This window comes from Corylus avellana, chromosome ca4, assembly GCF_901000735.1.
Source record: "Corylus avellana chromosome ca4, CavTom2PMs-1.0".
Classification (NCBI taxonomy): domain Eukaryota; kingdom Viridiplantae; phylum Streptophyta; class Magnoliopsida; order Fagales; family Betulaceae; genus Corylus; species Corylus avellana.
Genome location: NC_081544.1, coordinates 31,919,900 through 31,941,943, shown reverse-complemented (window position 1 = coordinate 31,941,943; position 22,044 = coordinate 31,919,900). Strand labels below are relative to the sequence as shown.

Here is a 22,044-nt window from a genome sequence, read left to right as displayed (position 1 = left end):
TGAAGCACAATAGCAAGCCACCGTTTGTGGCCCAACTGGGTTCGACTCTAGGGGATCAACACCACTAACAATACTGCAAAGAATAACCAACATCATAAAAGTGAACCTGTTACAAACTTGCTATTGAATCCAAAGCCAACATCATAAAAGTGAACCTGTTACAAACTTGTGAGCCTATACACACCGCATTTTTTTTTTTTTTTTTGGGGGGGTGGTGGGTGGAAGGGTTTGCCTTGTTCCCAGTGGGGCTTTGAATGGTAATGTGGTGGGTGGTACTCAGTCAAGAACTAGCATGGGCCTTGTGCAAGCCCGTTATAATGACCCAAGAACTATTGGACTTTCCTTAATTTTACTTTTTCAATTCATTTATTTATAAATTAAGAGAAATGATATAGATACACTTTAGAAACACAACTTTAACTCAATTTTTCTCTTATATTTTTATTTTTTAAAAAAATAATAAAAAAGTAATAATATTTATTCTTTTTTTATTTGGTATTTTTCTTCAAAATGACCATTTTTTTTTTAAAAAAAAAAAAGACAATTTTTCCGAAGAAAAATACCAAATAAAAAAAACCTTATAGCATATTATTACTTCATAATTTTTTATTTACTTTTTATTTATTTATTTTTTTTAAATACCAAAATTGAGCCAAAGTTGTGTTTACATCGTTCCTAGTAAATTAACTATCTTTTCCAATTCGTTTGCTTTTCCATTTTCTATTGTAAAACATGTTCAATTAGGAAGACGTCACACGTGGCAATACCTTTGCTTTCTATATATCCCGCCACGTGGATGCGTCGAACTTCATTTTCGGCCACGTGGATGCCGTCGAATATCATTTTCTTTATTAATTAGCAAAAAGACAATTAACACGATCGGTAATTACTCCACAGTGCACAGCTTAAACCCCCACCCCTCTCTCTCTCTCAAGGTTTGCTTAAGATTTTGCAACGAGTTCAGAGTAGCTGATTCTGCAACAAGTTCTCATCGCAATGGTAAATTGGATTCCAACTTATCATTGTTTATTGCTTTTATTATGATTAATAATACTTTGAGATTGCTTATTTATTTATTAACTGAGTATGGAATTTGGATAAACCAATATTAATTCCATTTTGTGTTTGAGAAAACTAAACATTTAGGTTGAGAGCCGATGTCAAATTCGAGTTACACAAGTCGAAATTCTATATTGCTATTTTCGGGGATTATGTGCTTGTTTAAATGTCTCTGGAACGTATCCAGAAGATCAGAAAGTAACAATATTACGTTATATCGACAAACTTCCATAATTATTTATGTGGGGTTTTCAAATATCATCAATTATACATGAACCAAATTTATAGATCATGATAATGTATAATTGATGTGCAATATATTATATGTGCAATATTCATGAATCAGTATAACTTATCTAAAAGAAGTTTTGCTTTTCGTGAACACTCCCTTATTACCCAACAAAAAGAAAATCTCATCTCCAAAATTGTTATGCAATTACATTTTTAATGAATCTCTAATTCTTAATTAGGTAAGGTTTAGGAATTGATTTAATCCAAAGGGGTTGTCCCAAGTGGTGGAGGACTTAGGTCTTAAGGTTTGCTCCTTGACCAGTTATGTGTAAAGAAATTTAAAAAATACGATGCATGAAACCAAAATTTACTCTACAGGAATGGATCCAAAAGGCCCTGCCTTAGAGTGGTTCGGTTCCGACATAGCAACCATAGTTATCAGCTATGGTTGCTGATCACTTTATCTTTGATTTTAACAAGGCTTTCCTAGCCAAGCTATTCTAGGTCAACTGCCAATGCCAATTACCATCTTGCCTTTTTCTTTTTTCATCATGCTCCATAACATTTCTATCTGGTGTAGGAGCTCCTCTTGAAGTATACCGTTCTGTATTGCTGGGACGTGTTGCAGCAGCGGTGGAATTTCGAGGGGATAAGACTCCCCAGTTCTTCATGTTACGCCTGGGCTGGGTAGTGCGACTCTGCTGCTTAATTCTCAAAGCCAATTGATGGGCTTCCTCGACACTAGCAAGGCGTACTGTGGTAAGATCTTTACTGATGTCATCTTGCAAGCTAGCTTTATACCTTGCATTAGTTTGCCTCTCTGTTTCAGCAATATGACTTCGAATACTCAGTTTGTAGAATTTATCGGTATAATGTTGCTTTGAATACTCAGCTTGTGGAATTTATTGGTATAATCTTCCACATATGAGCCTCCTTGACGGAGAAACAGCAACTCTTCGAGTAGGGACTCCTCATAATTGATGGGGACCTATTTTTCTTGAAGCTTTGAGTTTCATCTCATCCCAATCAGCAATTGGACATTGCCTAAGACGATGGAGCTGCCCCTCGATGCTTTGCCACCAAACTCGAGCTTGCCCCTTTAACTTCATTTTAACAAAGCCAACTCATCGCTCCGCTGCCAGCCCAGACCACTCAAAATAGTCTTTTTAAGGACGTGATCCAGTCTTGAAAAGCATATGGATTTAGTTTGCCATGGAAATCTGGCACGTCTATCCGAACTCGTTTTGTAGCGTCATCCATGCGCCCATCAAGACTTTCTTTCCATTCCAGGAATGGTGTCTTAAACCTCTAATGCGGTACTCCTTCATGTGTATGGGAACGGGGAATGAATCTAGACCTTTGGAAGGGGGTATTGTACGTCTGGTGTGGATTCTCTCCATTGTTGTGATCCCCTCCTTCTGAAGTTTCTTTTTGCAATCCATTCTCAACATCATCTTCTTTCTTGTTCTCACCAAAGCCTTCAGGTTTCTCAAACATATGGATCCACATAGTGTCCACACGTTTGGATAGAGACCCAAGTTGTTGGGCTACGTCCAGCAATAAATCATCTCACTGCTGCTGGGTGAGACGGGACACACTGAAAGGTCTACCACTTTTTGGGTACTCATTTTTGGGAAAGTAAGCCCGACAAGGAACCTTTGGCTCTGATTCCAAATTGACCCAACAAAAGTTGAAGCATGCAAAAAACAGAGGACCGGCAGTGAAAGCAGTAGCATGAACAGTATAGTTTCACTACTGAGTAAAGCGACGACTCATCTAAAGAATGTTGGGGAATTTCCAATAGTTTGCATAATCATCATAATGCTCGGTTACATCCTTTTCTAGGCAATGGCCTTCTTATTGATAAACTATAACAACCGTAAACAATAGCATCCTAAATAAACTTAAATAAATAGAACTGCAGGTAGTTGAGAACAACACAACTACTTATTGAAATCATAAAGCTTCACAAAGCTTCATGCTGGTCTGTGACTTCGTGATCTTGAGCTCCATCCCAGGAGCCAGTGGATAAATGATAGCAGAGAAAATATTCTGCATAACAAGTATTCTGGTGGACTCCGTCAGTGAGTGGTAGTGCAAAGAATAACAAGAAAGTAATAACTGCATTGACATGATGTAGGGGCAAAATAGGACATATGAAGTCTAAAATGGTTGGTCAAGTGTAATGACTGCTGCATTAAGGAGGAGCAGTTTGATTCATCTTTAGGGTGGTATATGGGCAAGGGAAGGCAGGAAAAAATGTAGATTGAATCAAAAGAGATAAATAGGGGGTCCGTTTGGTAAAGAGTTTTGTTGTTTGAATAGTAGTAAGAAGTGATTGATGTGATATAAAAGTGAAAGGAGATTTGAATTTTTTGGGAGAGAAAAGTGAAGATGGTTGTTTGGTAATAGGAAAAAAAGAGGTCGACTTTTTCAGGAGAAATGAAAGAAAGAGGAGGAGTGTGTTGCTAAACATAGCCATGATATCCTGTTGGTAGCAGTTGGAATGATCTCAGATGGAGTTGGTTGCCAATTATGGATTTGATTGGCCTGACTTCAAATATTTGGGACAGAATGCTTTGTTTGAGTTTACGAGTAATGCGGTGCCTGTGGCACCTTTCAAACCTTAATGCTTTATGAACGTGAATTGGTCATTTTTTGGGTCCTTCTTATTAGTTAGAAAGCCATGCTGGTTATTAAAGGTACTTGGACTTTAAATTCAAATCTAGTAAAAACTGAGCTTCAGAAGAATTTTGGGTGTTTCTTTAGTTATCTGTTAAAAGTATTTGACATGTAACTTTTGTTTGACATCAGATCCTTCTATCCTATTTTATGCTTTACCTTAGAAAATACCGGTGCTATGTTCCATTTATGGGGTTGTGTTTATACACACATGGAGATGGAGTGTAGCCAAGGGATAGAGTACCAACCTTTGCTTTGTAGCTGAATTTGACACATTCTACTTTTGTGTTATGATCTAGAGTGAAAAATAGTTTGATTGAACAATTATTGAGATATGTTGACATACACCAATACTATACATTTATCTTACAAGTGAGATCCTGCCCATCTTCTAAAATTTCTTATGTTACTGCCTTCTGAAACTGCCATTCCGATCCCAGTCATTCCACCATGCCCAATACCTACATAATACAATCTCCATTTATCTACGTTGCCTTCCATCTGAACCAGACATGGGGATCCCACTCCTTTATTATCCCATCCATCTTTTTCTGAAGGCTTAACAACTGGGTCTTCTTGAAGCCTCTTCCAATTCTTCAGTCCATCTGGAGATACTGCCAGCCCAATACTCCCCGTCCCATCTGCAGAAACACCCTCATATGCCATCAAATAGTTTCCTTCTCTGTGGGTTCTCACCACACATGCATTCTTGACCCCAAGCTCATCAAAAGAACCATCTGACCCCCCTCCCATTATCTTCCCCAGCTTCACCCATCTGATACCATCTCTGGACCTTGCAAGTCCAAGAGCAAACTGCCCATTTTTGACATCAAATGAATGATAATACATCCTGAGATCATCATTGCTGTGCACAACAACCTGAGGTGCGGCAATAAACAAAGAATCCCACTCCTTGTCAGATCCCACATCTAACAGTGCTCCGCTATGATGATCCCCTTCAATTCTGGCCCAATGCCTACCATCCTGACTACATGCCAGGCCTGGCAGAGACTTTGAAATTTTGCCAATTCTATGACATGCATCTTTCTTGTCTCCACTCTGAACTCTTTCTGGGTTTTGTAACATGTTTGGATCTCCTGGTAAGTTAGCTTCTTCAGAACTAAATCCTGTATAATAAAGCCAGTAAACAGCACTGTACATTGGGCTGGACATAATAACCATCTCAGAAGGCCTAATGCTCTCTGTGTCAAAAGCCCACCAATTCTTGCTGCAACTCATCACCAAACCTGCATCCCCACACGATCTAACATGTTCTGCTCCTCTTTCCCAGTGGATTCCATTGCGCGAGACTGCTAATCCAATGGAATCGGAAGTGTTGGTACCGTCAGACCTTCCATGGTACCACATGTACCACCTTTCCTCATTGTCTCCTATGAATCTTTTTACAACTGGTGAGCCAATTTCTTTACCATCCCAGGAGTTTTTGGGACCCAATTCAAGCACCAGACCTCTTGAACAAGTAGATGTGAGTGCTTGATTTGGTGTGGGAGTTGCCAAATGTTGAGATTTTGAACTTGAATCCCGTTCAATGGCAGGATTCCTATTCGTTGCATTGTTGCTGTCAATGCCTGGTTTTGTAGAGCACTGAGTGAGAAAGAATGCGCTGTTTCTAGACTTGGGACATGGACCTCTTTGGTGGCTTGGAAAGTTACTGCACAACGATGTGCTAGAGGCATAAAGAGCAAGTGTTTGTGGTTGTGTAGAAAGCCATGGAGATTGGATTAGATTTGTTGCATTCATCATTCTCCCTAAAGAATGAGATGGAAGGGAATTAACTGTTCTGATCCTTGTGATTGCTGCTGTGTCTATTATAGGACTACAGGGGGGCTGAAAGGAAATTGGATTGATATCAATGGCAGAGTCAAATACAAACTGCTTGGTGCCACATTCGTGTGGCTTTTATATGTGGTAGAGATTTTCTTTTAGGGCTATTTTGAAAATTTGCCCACGATTTTCTGTATCTATAGATAAACCCTTTCATAATGCAAGTTCTATTCATGTACATCATTGACCTCTGAAGCATGCATGATTATTACTTGTTAATCTCTTTTAACCTGAAAGTCTAGTGTAAAAGAACATTCTATTATGCATTGAGCAAACATTGACTTAGAGTTTGTGAAATGTGTTATTCCAATGTTTTACAAAGGGTAAATATTGTTAAAACTTCAGATTCTGTTAAAGGTATTAAAAAATACCAAAATGCTAGGGTTCATTCAGAAATTTGTTAAAACATTGCTTGTATGTTAAGGGGAATAAGAAAATTCCTTACATTTTTCGTGGTCACTCTTTTAGCTAACCCTATCTGCTATTCTTCCTCTGATTTTGGTAGCTCCCTTCACCAAGTGATAAGTATTGGGTGCTTCTACCTTTCAAATGGCCAAGGCAAGACCTTAGTTTGGGTTGACTTGGTTAGATAACTCTGCCTTAGTTAAAAACTTGGCCTCTTGATTCAACTAAGAAGAAACATTCATTATGTGCATAATATTTTGCTTAGTTGGTATGAAAAACGTTTCACATGTCTCTAGATCTTGTATGAATTATAATAAACAAATTATTATCTGGCAAGTGTGATTCCCTAGAAGTTAGTTTGAAACCAATAGCAACTTGGTTCTTTTACCCTTCTCTTCTCTTTTCTTTTCTCATAGTGAGAGAAGACTACTATTGTTAATTGCTGGAAAAAGAGAATAAAATTGACAGAAGAACATATAATTAAGAAGCCAACTTTAATATGCTTATATTTGTTTTCTCTTGGTTGTAATTATGAACAAATTGTGCAACAAGCTTCTCATGCCAAATTCAGTTTGTAAATTTGTTGCATCATGCATAGCTATGTTCATGTCAAGTCTTCTGAACCACTAGACCATTTACAATTAGAAATAGCTTAATACATGTGCTTTTTGTTGAGGACAGAGGTTTCTGGACCCATTTATTCTGGATGGATCACATCACACTTGAAGTTTCATTGTCAAATGTATTAAAATTTTGAAATGGTACTTTATTTCATTTGAACTCTGAGCAAAATTATGATTAAGACAAGATGATATTTGTTTTCCCCTGTTATTAAAAGCATTATTTAAATCAATAAAAAAATTGTATTTATAAAATCTTGTTAGTACAATATATATTTTGTTCTCATTCTTTCTCTGGTACTCATTTCATTTTACTTGTTAAATTGTATACTGCATGGACATAGTGTTAATTGAAAATTTTGTGTTGGTAATGATGAATGATATGGACATGTTGTGGGTATTTAATGGTTTGTGGGAACTATTTGTTTTCTAAAGCTTAAATACATAAACAAAGGTTTAGCAGTTCCAACTTGTCTGTGCCTCGAATCATTCTGATGAGACCTAGGGTTGAGGAATGATGTTTGACCTACCTTTCATGGAGTGTGAGTCATGGAAGGATGGTTCAAGTTGGGAACTAATTAAATCAGATTGCAGATATCAGCAAAGATTTCTGCAATGGTTTGTGGGTACTATTTCTTTTTTAAATTGAGCTTTAAATACATAAACAAATGATAAGTAGTTCCATCTTGTCTGTGCCTTGAATCATTCTTATGAACCCCTTGACTTAGGGTTGAGGAATGGTGTTGAACCTAACTTTCATGTAATGTGAACCATGGAAGGATGGTTATATATATTTCCCAGACATCATGCATTGAAGTACAAACAGTTAGCGTGGTAAAGTTAAAATTATATCATGCATGTGATATGCGATTTGCCTGGGAAATCATGTAATGTCATATATATATATATATTGTGTTTGGCATTTGTAACTTAAAACGCCTTTTATTAATAATCTTTATATTATTGTTGGTCATTTTAGGCGGTTGGCACTTGGCACCATGTTTGCCCAATTTATGTACACCTAGGTTACTGTTGGAAATAACAATTTTTAGGCAAAATCATTAGAAGTTTTAGTTTTAGGCTCCATTTGTTTTGACGTAAAATTTTTTCATCGGAAAATATTTTCAATATTTATCAACGTTTGGCTTGTACAAAAAATGAGTGACAGCGGAAAACAGTCAGCGACTTTCGGCAACTTTTGGTGGGGGTCTTGCAGTTTGAGGAAGATAAACTCAAAACTCGAAAAATGGTTTACGAAATTTGAAAACGAAATCCATTGTCCAAAACTAAAGAAGTTTTTTTAATCAAACCGAAATTAGTCGCATCAAATACGAAAAATACAACCAAAAAAAAAATTAAAATTAAAATTAAAATATATTTTTACGTTGAAACAAAAAGCTATATATAGACAACCTTGATTATGTGGAAAACATTTAGTAGAATGCTTTCCTCTTTTTTTTTTTTTTCCTAATCTCTAGTAGTAAAAAGCCTACACAGATAATGAGCTGGACCTCAACGGACAAAAAGTATTACATTTATTTTCTGAAAAAAGTATTATTTAGTGTTGTAGTACTTATTTTTTGGGTGGTTAGGGTCAGGCTTCTTGTTACAGAAATTTATAGAATTTAGATTCGGTTTGAAAGTTAGACGGCCTAATCAAGTAAGAAATTGGCATGTATTGGCCCTCCGACTGCAAGTGCCCCACCAGAGACTAGAATGACAATAATCAGGGAGGTGGGGACAGACAGTAACGGCTATTATCAATTCAATCAACTATTTTGATGACAGGTGTTTTTTCTTTTCTTTTTTACTTTCCTTTTTGTTTTTGTTTTCATTTTTAATTAAAAAAAAATGCAAATTTCAATTTCAAAAAGCATTAACAAAGTGTAGGGTCATGAAAACATTGTGCTTGGCAGCCACATGGGCACTCCTTTTTTTACACGGAGAAATGTTACACCTATTCTTATTTCTATTTTGAAAGAATATGGATAGAAGAGTAATGCCAGGCGTCCTACCAGTGTTCAACTCTTTTTCATTTTTTAATTATTATTATTATTTTTTAAATAGACTCCGCCATAGTAGGACGTTGGTAGGCCAAAAAGAATTACTTTGGACGGAATGATGTTTGAGGGATTGGGATCCTCGGCAATACCCATCAATTTTTTTTTTTTTTTTTTAAATCATGGCCATCCATTCTCATCTAACAACTAGAAATCTGCCACATGTCCCACTTAATATAAAATAATAAAATATTATTTAAATTTTAAAAATAAACATAAAATAATTTTTTTTTAAAATTATTAAAAAACATGGGGTGGTTCAATTTGACCACCCATTTCACCTAAGGGTGTGAGCCCATGGCCATTAAGGGGTGGCGTCGATACCTGGTGTAGAAATGGGTTTGGCCTTGGGGGGCCACCCTTGGCCAGGGGTTGCCAGACCACCCAAAAGCTAGTTGGGGGTGGCCGAGGCCATAGGGCCACCACCTAGGGCCAAACCCATAAACTTGATTTATGGGTTTGGCCTTAGGGGCAGCCGAACTACCCCATGTTTTTTAATAATTTTTTTAAAATTTTATTATTATTATTTTATTTATTTTTAAAATTTAAATAATATTTTATTATTTTATATTAAGTGGGACACGTGACGGATTGATGGCTGTTTGATGAAAAATGAATGATCAAATTTTTTTAAAAAAAATTGATGGGCAATTTCAAGGATATTGCCAGGGATCCCAATCCATGTTTAAGGAGTGCGGTAGGCTATGAAAGTGAAAGACTGAAAATTGCAATTCGCGATTGGCAATTATCCCAATCTAACAATGTACTTAGGTTTACCTATAGGTCCAATCCGTCCTTCAGCCTTAGAAATTCAAGTACACAATTCTGGTTGCTTTCAGCTTCTCTCAGCTGGAATGGTCGCTCCTCAGGCTGCCTTTTTGGTTGACTTGGCTATTCACATTGGAATGTCTCATTTTGGGCTTGTATATAAAATAGTTAATTAAAAGTCCCAAAAAAAAAAACTTCCGTTGCAATGTGGTGGGTATGTTAGCGGCAAGTGGGTGGTCCATTTGATGTTTTTGGTGGAGGCAGGTTTGTAACCAAATGAATAAAAAAAAAATTACAAACGATTATTTTAATAAAATAGAGAATAAATTTAGATAATTGGTTGAATGCAGGTTTTGAAAAAAATTTACAAATGATTACTTCAATATGCACAATATAGCATTGTAAAATGGTTTAGCATGTTTATAGTGTAGTAATATTTCCCAAGTTATCATAAGCATGTAAGATATTCTTTATTTTATGTGGTTATGTAAATGTGTGTTTTTGAAGTCATCTTAAAAAAGTCACGTAAAAATGGTTATGCATGTGATTGGTTTACTAACGTAAACACGTCGTTAGGATTTCTCGAGAGATGCTTCAATTGATCTTTGGTTGATCAAGCTTCTAGCAGAAAATTGGATGAAATACTGGTTAAGGTTTAGGGTTTAAAAATAAAATGTGAGTCTAACAATTAGATACAATACAAATATATGCAGAGAAAGTACAGAGTTTGAAATTTGTTATGAGAATCTAATTCAAAGTATAAGTATAAACTTACTGACCCTGCATTATTTTACAAAAAAAAAAAAGAGATACATGCAGAGTTTTTGCATTTTTGCATATTCTCTGCCTTTTACAAATGGTTTATCAAGCTTATTGTACACATTATCTCATCATTCCCGTTGGTTAATAAGATTATGACATTTTATGTTGTCTAATGTAAATTCCATATCATCGTCTAATAAAGACAAATCAAATCAGATTTTTTTTTTGTTTCCATGTTCTTAAACAATCAAGCTTATTGCACACATTATCTCATCATTTCCGTTGGTTAATAAGATTATGACATTTTTATGTTGTCTAATGTAAATTCCATATCATCCGCTAATAAAGACAAATCAAATCAGATTTTTTCTTGTTTCCATGTTTTTAAACAAAATCTTCCACTTTTTTGATTTGATATGCGCTATATGTATAGTTAATTAGAATTTCATTTAACATTCTGTTTTTTACCATCTGTTACCATCAACTTATTGATGATTAATTACTTGATTTTTTAATCTCATTTGCTTTGTCAAACAAATGAGATTAGGGACAAGACCATCAGACAGTCCCATTTTACCGTGAGAAAGACACGTGAGTACCTAAATTCCTATCTTTCAGTCAACATCAGTCCCTCTACGGAAACCAAACAGAATGGGCCGCCGGCCATAGATTTGGACTCAGATTCTCGGCCCACCTGTCGTACCAGCAATTATAGCCGTTGGCTTGGCTTTCCCTTCTATGATTATTATATGGTACATACTTTATTATATGGGTATTTTTTAATGTGATTATTGTAGTTTGACTTCATTTTAGATTTACTCATATGGAAGTTTTTTTTTTTTTTTAAAAAAAAAAGAACAGAAATTTTCTTTAAACCAGTTTAGAAGAAATATTCTCCAATCCATTTGAAATAGTGTTAAGTGTCTATAAATAATTAAAACTCACATTAAATTCTTAAAGTCATTAATTGCAGTTTACTAATTTAAATTAACGTTTTAAATGTTTATAGACACTTGACACTATTTTAAATGGGTTAGAGGATATTTTCTCCAGATTAATTTGGAAGAAATTTTTTTTTTTTTTTTCAATAGATTTTTTGAATCCACGACATAGTGGTCCGCGTATTTATTTTGATGAACAGACAATCAAGAGGATATAAAGATTTACAGAAGACATTGTCTTTTTTTTTTTTTAAAGAAAAAAGTTAAAAAAAAAATAAAATAAAAATAAAAAGTAAAATTCAAAGATTAACTCAACTTCATGAAATAAATTGAATCCAAGTAATTTCGTAAGTTAATAATTTTAAGGAAAAAAAAAAACACTTAGCTTAAGTTCATATCTACTTGGTGTGCAAAAATTACTCTCTAAAAGAAATTGTTTATTAAGCTTGATCGCGATTTGGTATATTCCATTAACTTATGAAGAATTTAATATTTTATTTGTGTAATTTAAAATTTTTCCTTCCCAACAAAAAATAAAAAAATAAAAGAAGTGTACACGAGTTAAACAACAATTTATAAACTATTTTTATTTAATTGGACAATCATTGTTTCATCATTGGCACTATTCTTTTTTTTTTTTAATCTTATTACGTGACACCTCCCCATTAGTTTGTGAGGTGCGGTTATGACATCAAAAAAAAAAAAAAAAAAAATGGTAACACGATTCGCATTGTTGCATTAACCCCAAATTGATTAAAAATGGTCAAGTTGCGTCCTTCGTAATCATGTCTCGTAAAATATTAACCCCAAGTTTATATTTTATAAAAATATGTCTCCTGAGAATTATCATGTAACAGTTTACATTTTAATAATCGTTGATTGTCACCTGAATTATCATATCAATTTGTAAAACATGATAGCTATTATATAGATTATCATTGACACATGTCATATTTTAATGAGTAGCATGACAAGTGTCACATTAATATTACGTTAATTTGCTAAAAAATTATAATACCGTTAGATGTGTTCTACCCTTTTTTTAACTTCATTTCAAGATGGAATCAGGAATAATTTATGCTTCATGATTACCAACTTAAATTAAATATCTACATTGGTTTTCTCAAATAAAATACAAAAGAACAAGTAATATATGCTCTTCATTAACATATGATAAGATTTAACATGCGAGCAATATATTTTAAGAAACAAATACAACATTTTTTTTTTTTTAATAAAGCTTTCTGATTCTTTCATTCATATTGGAAAAAAACACAATACTAGAAAAATCAAAGAGCAAACTACTCTAGAAGTACAATGTTATTGATACAGCTAGGTATCTCCTCTGAGAAGTGATAGGAAGCCAAACAAATGAATCCATAAAAATTTTTATACTGACGTGGTAGACAAGAAAGAGAGAATTGCATTTTTTTTTTTTAATTTAAAAACTCTTGCCACATCAATTTAAAATTTTTTCTTGATTTATTTGTTTGGCTTTCTAGTACTTTTCATCTCCTCCATCCAAACCTTATTAGTCTTCTCTCTAGCGGTTATTTTAGGGAACAAATACAAATTAGTTCTTCACTCATAGCTTTATGGAGCATAACAAGTGGCTGAAAACTCATCGTGGTAAGCAAAATCTATGTTAGTCCTTGCACCCAACTTCAACCCGAAAGTTTGCAAGAAATCATCAACTGGCTACACTAACACCAATCATATTACGACACATGTCATATAGATTAAAAAATAGAATATAAAAAAGAAAAGAAACAAAAAAAAAAAAAAGTGACCATTGAGGGTGGTTTTGCCAACTTCCATTTGGTCAAATTCTCTCAAATTTCTTATTTTTATATTTTTAATTATAAATGACTTATATTATAATATGATTGGCATTGACATGACACTCTAAAGGTTTTCGCTAAAATTTTGGGTGTAGAGATATATTTATATATTTTTTGCTTATCACTTTAGAGTTTTTACTTTTAGCTAATTTTATATCCCGAAGTGCTAATTACAAATAGGTAAAATTATATAGACTGATTTTATATTTATTCTTCTATTTTATTGGGCTGTGTTGAGTAGTAAGCTACGATCTGCAATTCAAATTGCAGGCATCCAGATGGATGGACCATTCGACGTGCCAACTTTTAGCAAAAAAAGTAAAGTAAAGTAGCGGAGCATCATCTATTATTTTGATACAGAAATCGTTGAATGTCAGAACTAGTACAACGCAGAAGCAGAATATCCCATTTATCATTCCACGTTTTCTTTGCTCTCTTACTCTTTTACAAGCTCTTTTTTTTTTTTTTTTATATATATATATATAGAGAGAGAGAGAGAGAGAGAGAGAGAGAGAGTTCTATACGGAGGTGGCATAAAGTCACCCCTTTGTGCCCACCACTCAGCAAGTGACACATCAGCATTTTAGAATAAACCTAAGTTTGAAGAAAAAACACTACCACACCAGATTATATCAAATTTTAGAAAAAAAAAATTAAAAAACCAATTAATTTTTTTTTAAAACAAAAATTGAAAGTGGTGGCTGGCTGGCCACTCCATTCCCACTTGGGGTGGCTGGCGCCACCCTCAGCCCTCTTGCACATTCTTAAAAATAAAAATAAAAAATAAAAAATAATTAAAGGAACCTATATAATCTAAGCATAAAGGAGCTCATTTACACCAGCTATGTATAGAAGTTATCCTTATATATATATATATATATGTGTGTTATATTTCTTTTGAAAATTAAAATATGAAGTCGCAGCCTGGGCTAGCTGCTGGTGCTTCAAAACAACGAAGGTCCCAGATATTTGCCTAAAAATGTTTTTTGATTTTGTTAAGTTTTTGGTACACTTTAGAGGTCCATTTGGCAAATTAATTACATGCACACTCTTTTTCTTTTTCTGCCAAACAATAGAAAGAAATATGAGAAATGTTATTGGTCAATATATTTTTTTTTATATTTAATTTCACATAAGTTAATAATGAACTTCACAAATTTAATTATTATTTTCTTTTTAGAGTTCAGGGTTGTCGAGCTGTTGAAAATGTTTGGGATGCCACATCTAATCTAGACCGCCCAATTTTGCTTAATGGTGTCTGTTTGTGGCGTAGAGGTTGAAGTTCTTTTGGTAGGTGGATGCGACGCAGGTCAATCTAGCTAAAGTTCCTGTGCATTGCGGGTATAATGCCTCCACCACCGGATGATGGTTGTGATGGTGGTGGCGGTTGGCTGACAGTGACAGCCACCACCATCCCCACGATGATCGTGGGGTTGGCTTAATAGTGAATAGTGATGAATGCTCGGAAGAACTGAAATCACATTTGATACATTAGGCCTAACCTCTTTCAAGCAAAGCCCAATCACAATGACACTTGGAGAATTGTTGTGGAAGTGGGCTCAGGAAACCATCGCTATTTTTGTAGGTTAAATTATTCCTAGGCCCAGATCCGGAGACTGAAGGCATAAACAAAAAAGATTATTTCTAAATAATTCAAGAATTTTCTTCCATCAAGATTCAAAACTGCGTATGCATATTATATTGCAATTAGAATGATAATGAGATAAATATAAATATGAAATTATACCAATCTTATAAATGAAATCCGGTCCATCTTCTAAAACTTGTAATATCGCTTCCTTGAGAAACTGCCATGCCAATCCCAATTCTTCCCCCATTTCCAACTCCTCTATAATACAACCTCCACTCATCTACATCCCCATCCATTTGAACAAGGCACGGGGATCCCACTCCTTGATTGTCCCATCCATCTTCCACCGACGCCATTAGAGCCGCCGCCTCATCTTGAAGCCTCCGCCAATCCTTCAAACCAGTTGAAGACACAGCCAACCCAATACTCCTCCCCCCATCACCAGCAACACCTTCATATGCCAACACATACTTTCCATCCTTCCGGTTTCTGACTACACGAGCATTCATCACCCCAAGCTCGTCAAAAGAACCGCTTCCTCCTCCTCCCATTATCTTCCCCATCTTCACCCACCTAATCCCATCCCTCGACCTCGCAATTCCAATACCAAATTCCCCATTTTCCAGATCAAACGAATGGTAATACATTCTAAGATCACCACTTCCATGAAACACAACCTGCGGGGCTGCAATAAACGAATTATCCCACTCTCTTTCAGACCCCACATCAAACAGAGCTCCACTGTGATGCTCACCTTCAATTCTAGCCCAGTGCCTCCCATCCTGACTAATTGCCAAGCCGGGCAAAGACTTTGAAATCTTCTCTACTCCATCATTTTCACCAATGCAAAACCTTTCTGGGTTTTTCAAATTGAATTTCAAAGTATTATCAGAAAACTCTGCCTTCTCAGAACTGTATCCGGTGTAGTAAAGCCAGTAAACAGCACTGGAAGTTCTAACCTTAGTACTGGACATGACCACCACCTCACAAGGCCTAATATTTTCAGTATCAAACGCCCACCAATCCTTGCTACAATTCATCACGGAACCCGCCTCTCCGCTCGATCCAATAGCTCCTCCGCCTCTCTCCCAGTGAATTCCATTTCTCGAAACCGCTAAGCCTATCGAATCGGAAGCCGGGTTTCCATTAGACCTTCCATAGTACCACATGTACCATCTCTCCTCCTCATCACTGAGGAACCTTTTCACAACTGGTGACCCAATTTCTGCACTGTCCCATGAGTTTGCGGGACCCAAACCAAACACCAACCCTCTAGAAGAAGAAGAAGATGCTGATGAAGATAATGGTGATAAAGAAGAAAGTGATTCATCTGCAATGGGTGATGAAGGTTTCAGGGTTTTTGAATTTGAGTCGGGTTCAATGGTCGAATTTTGGTCTGTTTCATTGTCTGTGTTGGTGTCCGGTTTTGTGGAGCAGCGGGTGAGGCGGAGAACACTGTTTCTGGGGCCGGAGTTTGAGGCATAAAGAGTGAGGATGTTGGGTTTCGTTGAGAGCCATGGAGGGATTAAGGCAGTTGGGTTACTAATTTTTTGGGTGGTTGAAATTGTGAGGGCCTTAACGGTTTTCAGTGATGAAGCTGCTGCTGATGCTGCATCCATGGCTGCAGATGGAGGAGCTCAATGCGAGAGGATAAGGTGATGTAGGAGTTGCAGGGTCAATAAAGTGTTGACGTACCCTTGCAAATTGAGTGGCATTGAAAGAGAAAGAGAAGATAGAGAGACGCTAGCTTTAACTCCAATTCCAGAAGAACTTGTTAAATATATTAAACTTTCATTTTGAAATGAAAATGATAATTGCTATCGCTGTTGGTCGGCTCGGTTCAAAAGCAAAGGCAACATTTTTTTTTTTTCTGTGCCAAAAGCAAAGGCATTTCCAAGTCCTTATGGACCGAATTGAGATCTCCCTCCAATTGAAGAGAAATTAGAAATTCTTTAGTTGTTAATCGTAACCTTTCATTTTAAATTTAATAGTCTATAAAATGCGAGTTGAACCGATTGGAAAATGGTCTATAACAATGGTCAATTTAATGGTCTATAACAATTGGAAAATCTCTAATTTCTCTCCAATTAGAAGGGATCTGGATCTTTATGGACCACCCAAACATTCGTTAATTTGCAGCTGATAGGCTTTTATCCAAAAATATGACGAGTTTTGAGATGGTTAATGACTCATGAGCATTAATCTGTCCAATGGAATTAATAGAAAAAAACACATTTTCACCTTCTATTTTTTTTTTGTTAAATTGTGTTCTAACATATTGTCACATACTCATATGGGTAAGGATGGAAATCAAACTAACCATGTATACCTTTATCTTGAGATTTCGGATATATATAGAATCTGATTTGGAAATTGGGGGACTCCTCTCAAAAGTGTGTATTGGAATTATTGGGGCTTCTTTTTGTTTAACGTGCCTCCATCTTTTCTACACAAGTACAGTGAAAGTGTTAAGAAAGAATCATCCTTCCCCTCTTGGTTTATCAAAGAATAATCTTTTTTCATTGCATCATTTCTTTCTTGCTTAAAAGAACATTGAAAATGACAAAAAGGAAAAGAGATGTTTTCTTGAACCACAGGAAAGGTATATAATTCCTTCCTATTTTCTTCAGTCCCTCTTTTTCCTTCCGTTTCTTTCTCTTTCGGCAGAGAGGCTAATTCAACAATTAGATTCATCGAATTTATTTATTTGTTAATAGTTATCTATAACCATAAAGAAATATTGAATCTTTAATTTCGATCTCAAGGCCTCATCATTGTCACATGGTGCGTGAGTCGGTGGATTTAGCACTGTTTCTTTTGAAATATAATTTATTATTCCCCAATGTTTTATGGACAATTGTTAGATTCTTTGAAATTTTAGACCTCGCTCACAGCCAGCTTCCTTTGGTAGAAGAAGACCATTTCTATTTACACTTACCTTGGGCTCAAGGTAGGCATCTGATTCCATTGTGTCATTTTGTTGTCTCTTTCCATAATCCATATGCCAACCCCGTAGCCGTGATGTGACCTAGCTTGCAAGATTAATATATAAGAATGCAAACATGATTTTAATACATATTTGCTCAAAGCTTCAATCAATAACAGAATTTGTAGTGTTTTGCTATATAAAGAAAATCATGAGATTTAAAAATGAAAAAGAAATCCTTTTTAATGCAATTGGTCTAATAATTTCAGCTCATACGGGACCTAAGCCTCAAAGCCAACGTAATGAGCACTCTCGTGGTTTCATTGGCCATAGTTATTACCAGAACTCAGGATCCAGAAGCAAAACATGGCACTACGTTAGAGCTCTCATGCGACTTTAAGGTTAGAAGCCACCTCCTCCAAACCTGTCCCGTAGCTCAGCCGCCCTCTCCTCTTTCAACTTCTCCACAATTTTGAGTATGTCGGGCTTGAAGAAACGGTCATGAACATACTTCCTCTCCTCCGCTTGAATCTCTTTGACAGCACTAGGATATGGGTTAGGAGGAGGTTTCCTCCCTTGAAGACGTGCAATCTGCTTCATTCGTTTATATGCCGCCTTCTTTGTTTTTTTCTCTGCCCGATATTCCATCTAGGCGCATCAACAAATAAAAAAAGTTAATTTTTTTTTTTTTTTTTGGGGTGGAGGGAGGGTGAGACAAAGAGCATATGTTCCAGGAAAGAGCTAAATCCAAGAATCCACAATACATACATCAGCTACAGCCATTGCTTCTTCCTCACTAACACCCTGCTCCTTCAGGTCAAGCACCCGCAAACCAAAAACTCGAGCAGGAGGGGGCTCAAAACCACAGATCCTGTAGAAACATGAAGCTTAAGTGAGTTATAACGTATAATGCCTTTGAATCCAGAAAACAAATTTCATGCTGCAAAAAAGGTCATGATAAGACCATAAACCTTATTTAAATTGTACAATTGAAAAGTCCATGAGCCAAAGTCACGAGTTTTATGCATATTTCTTTGGTAGTCAGAAATTTAAATTGGATATACGCCCACTAATCATTAAGATTCATTATGAAAATTTAGCAAATGTTAGAATTCAAAGAAGATGGAAGCGAATTGAAATCAATTATGAAAGAAAAACACCACAAAAACACTAAAAAGAAGTAAACACAAGTAACGTGACTTGCAGCTCAAAAAAAAATTTATTCCACAGCCATCAATGCCCCAGTAAGCAAATAAAGGAAAACTTGAGCATCAACCGGAAGCATAAGCAAAACCAATTTAAATTTTTGACCCAATTATGGCAAGTAGCTGAGTATTTACAGTACATTCAGTTTCTAAATGACTCATCTGAGTTGAACCCATAAAAATCAGGATCTACAGTCCTATCCTGAGAAATAGTCTCTTTAGTTCATTAATTTATTTTTTACTTTTTTCCATCAGGTCATTATCACTCTTAGACATCCAAAGAAGGCAAGGAAGCATTTGCATTTGTAGTCAAAAATGTCAGTCAACATTGAATTCAAAAGATTTTCCATTTTTTCAGAATCAAGCAACTAGTCTACTTATGTGTTCCAAGATAAGTATTTGTGCACACATGCAATAACAAAACCCTTGAACACCCAAAGCAAAGTCATGTCAGCAACATGCAGGATCAATTTCAAGCACGGAGGTAGCCTATGCAACCTATATTAAAATGTTAGCAAATATTCAAGGTTGCCAACGAATAGAACTAGAATGCAAAACATACTCAGAACGTTTTGTTCCTTTTTCTGTTCACAGATTAAGTTTGGGCCATCAGTTTTTCTTCATCAACATACTTTTAGCACCTTTAGAAAACCAAATTCATAACAAGATAGGCATGTTACAAGCACATTATAATGACTGAACAGGAAAATAGATACCAAATATCTCAAAGAGAAACTAGAGATACAGAAACAAAGCAATACTTTATGGCATCATCGTGTTTTGAGTCCGGATGTTTCTGAAAGAACTTTTTTATATAAGGGTCCTCGGGAAGACTGATCCTTTTAACTTTTCCATCAGCACAACGAAATGTTGCAGGTGGTGCACTGCACATAAGATAGCAACATTTTCAAAATTTTAAGATTTATGAAAAAAAACTTAAAAAATATGACTAATTCTTAAACAGATTCTTAATATGGGCATCATAGGCATCAAATTAAATCTAAATTATGATAATAACATCTTTAAATTAAGAATCCATGAATTCAACAATAATTGACTTAAAGCAAGCACAAAATAATATTTCTAAGTCAAATTTCAAGAGCAGTTCGAAAAGTGACTCTTTTAAGTTTTGAAAATGCCCCAATGTTATCACTATCCCCCCGTAATGTTACAGTGCAAATGGAAATTACTGATATGGCAGACATTATATGTACACATGTTTTATAGTGTTGATAAAATACATTGGGCCAAAAGATGGTCTCGCAAATCAAGATTTAGAGACCATAAATATTTATTTATTTATTTTAATTCTTTATTTCAATATACATGTGTCCTCATATATATATTGATTTTGTGAAACCAACTTATCCCATAAGCATTATAAGGAAATGTGCACAAAAAACGTCAGTCACATCAGCAATTACCATTGGCATAGTGATAATAAGGTAGATAAAAACAATATTGAGGTGCTCTTAAAATATCACCAATTAAATTGAAACAGTTAATAGTTAGAGATAAAATTGAAGTTTGACGCACAATTCAAGGACTAAAATTGTAGTTTAACCTATTTTATATAAAAAGGCTAAAACACACTTTTGGTCCTTGAAATTTAGCCTAAGTTCAATTTTGATCTATAAAATTTAAAAAGCTCTAATTTTGTCCACAAACAATTTAAGTAGCAATATTGCCCTTCCGACTCTCAGTTCTGAATTGAATTGCACATATGGCTAACATAATGCTAATATAATTATATTTTAAAATTTTCTTTTTACAGAAAAAAAAAATTAAAAATCTTTCAAATTTTTGAGACAGAAATAAAATGTAAGCCAAATTTTAGGGAGAAAAAGTATATTTCAGCAACAAACAAATATAGAATCAAACACCTTATCCTCCAGAACGAGGAGGAGAGGGCGGGGGAGATGTTGAATTCACAAATTCAAACAAGTAAATGATCAAACAAATGAACTTAGACCAACACCACCTTCCTCAAAATCAGACAGAAAATCATCTGTACACTCAAATATCATGGGATATATGACTGGCTTAAAGATGCTTGCAGTTATTCAGAGCTATATAGTATGATTAACAACGGTACACACAAATTAATTTGGACAATAGAGAACAACACACACATTTATTAAAAAAGAGCAGACTGCTCCTTCTTCTCTTTTATTTTCTTTTTTTCTTTTTCCTTTTACACACTTCCTTACAAATATTTTCTTTTCCAGTGAAATAAATTGAAAAATTTGATTGTAAACTGACAACCTTAAGAAAAAAGTACTCTTCTATTATACCAGCACCAGTGAATTCTTAAGTAATCCAACATCTAAGTCAACACAGAAATCCCAGAACAAAAACTTGACAGCCTTCAACAAGCAACAAATTAAGCAATCGCATAAATGAAAACGAGAATTAAACTTGGATCAATCACATTCTTAAGTAATCCAACATCTAACTTTATCATACGAATCCCATGAAGCTCAGAAGCTCCTTGCTATTTATCTAAAACCCCGCCACATTTGTATCGTAGAACAGCTGAATAATATAAAAATAAAATCGAGCAAAGCACATAAAATAAAAACCTAAAAAACCATTCAATTAATGCGTACGAATCCATTAGAACGAGCCGTGAACCATTTTCAAATTCAGAGAGTGAGAGAGAGAGAGAGAGAGACGAACTGTTCCATGGCTTTGAGCCAGACGGGCTCGGCCTTGGCCAAGCCCTTCACCAGCTTTCTGGTTCGAGTAAGCAAATCTCCTTTCATGAACGACATGGCTGCGTCTTTGCCTCCTTTTGCTTCGCGATCTCTGCTCGATTCTCTTCCCACTCACGAAGGCAAACGAATGACACCGGAACTGTGAATCTACGACAACGTTTTGTCAATAGGAGATAGAGAGAAGAGCGGAAGAGAAGAAAAGTACAATGAAAAGTAACCAAAAATATGAAATGGCGCTGGACAGAAAGTGCAAGGCTTTGTAATACCCTTTAACGTTAATAGGATTGAACGGTCAAGATGGTGAGATGTATACATAAATCCAACAGCTGGGATGTGCTCGTGTGTCTCTAGGATTTGCACGAACACACGTGTTCAAGTTTGGTCTTCAAAA

The 22,044-nt window shown here is 35.4% G+C and overlaps 3 protein-coding genes and 1 long non-coding RNA gene across 4 annotated transcripts; 1 reads left to right on the top strand and 3 right to left on the bottom strand.

The window, feature by feature from the left end:
- Window positions 1–935: 935 nt before the first annotated feature.
- LOC132176908 (uncharacterized) lies at window positions 936–7,052 on the top strand. Its single transcript, XR_009439682.1, has 3 exons — window positions 936–999; window positions 1,871–2,049; window positions 6,904–7,052. It is a non-coding gene; the product is annotated as an uncharacterized LOC132176908 (long non-coding RNA).
- On the bottom strand, window positions 3,064–6,006 carry LOC132176907 (uncharacterized). The gene has a single exon (XM_059589068.1). It carries the CDS (start codon window positions 5,734–5,736, stop codon window positions 4,339–4,341), a length of 1,398 nt encoding a protein of 465 aa, XP_059445051.1. The 5' UTR covers window positions 5,737–6,006; the 3' UTR covers window positions 3,064–4,338.
- A 7,863-nt stretch (window positions 7,053–14,915) lies between the features above and the next one.
- LOC132179129 (uncharacterized) lies at window positions 14,916–16,603 on the bottom strand. The gene has a single exon (XM_059591772.1). It carries the CDS (start codon window positions 16,422–16,424, stop codon window positions 14,967–14,969), a length of 1,458 nt encoding a protein of 485 aa, XP_059447755.1. The 5' UTR covers window positions 16,425–16,603; the 3' UTR covers window positions 14,916–14,966.
- A 1,249-nt stretch (window positions 16,604–17,852) lies between these two features.
- LOC132178672 (uncharacterized) lies at window positions 17,853–21,887 on the bottom strand. Its single transcript, XM_059591162.1, has 4 exons — window positions 21,616–21,887; window positions 19,698–19,820; window positions 18,500–18,602; window positions 17,853–18,379 (listed from the first exon to the last, which is right to left on the bottom strand). The coding sequence occupies exons 1-4, from the start codon at window positions 21,708–21,710 to the stop codon at window positions 18,134–18,136; spliced, it is 567 nt and encodes a 188-aa protein (XP_059447145.1). The 5' UTR covers window positions 21,711–21,887; the 3' UTR covers window positions 17,853–18,133.
- Window positions 21,888–22,044: the final 157 nt, after the last annotated feature.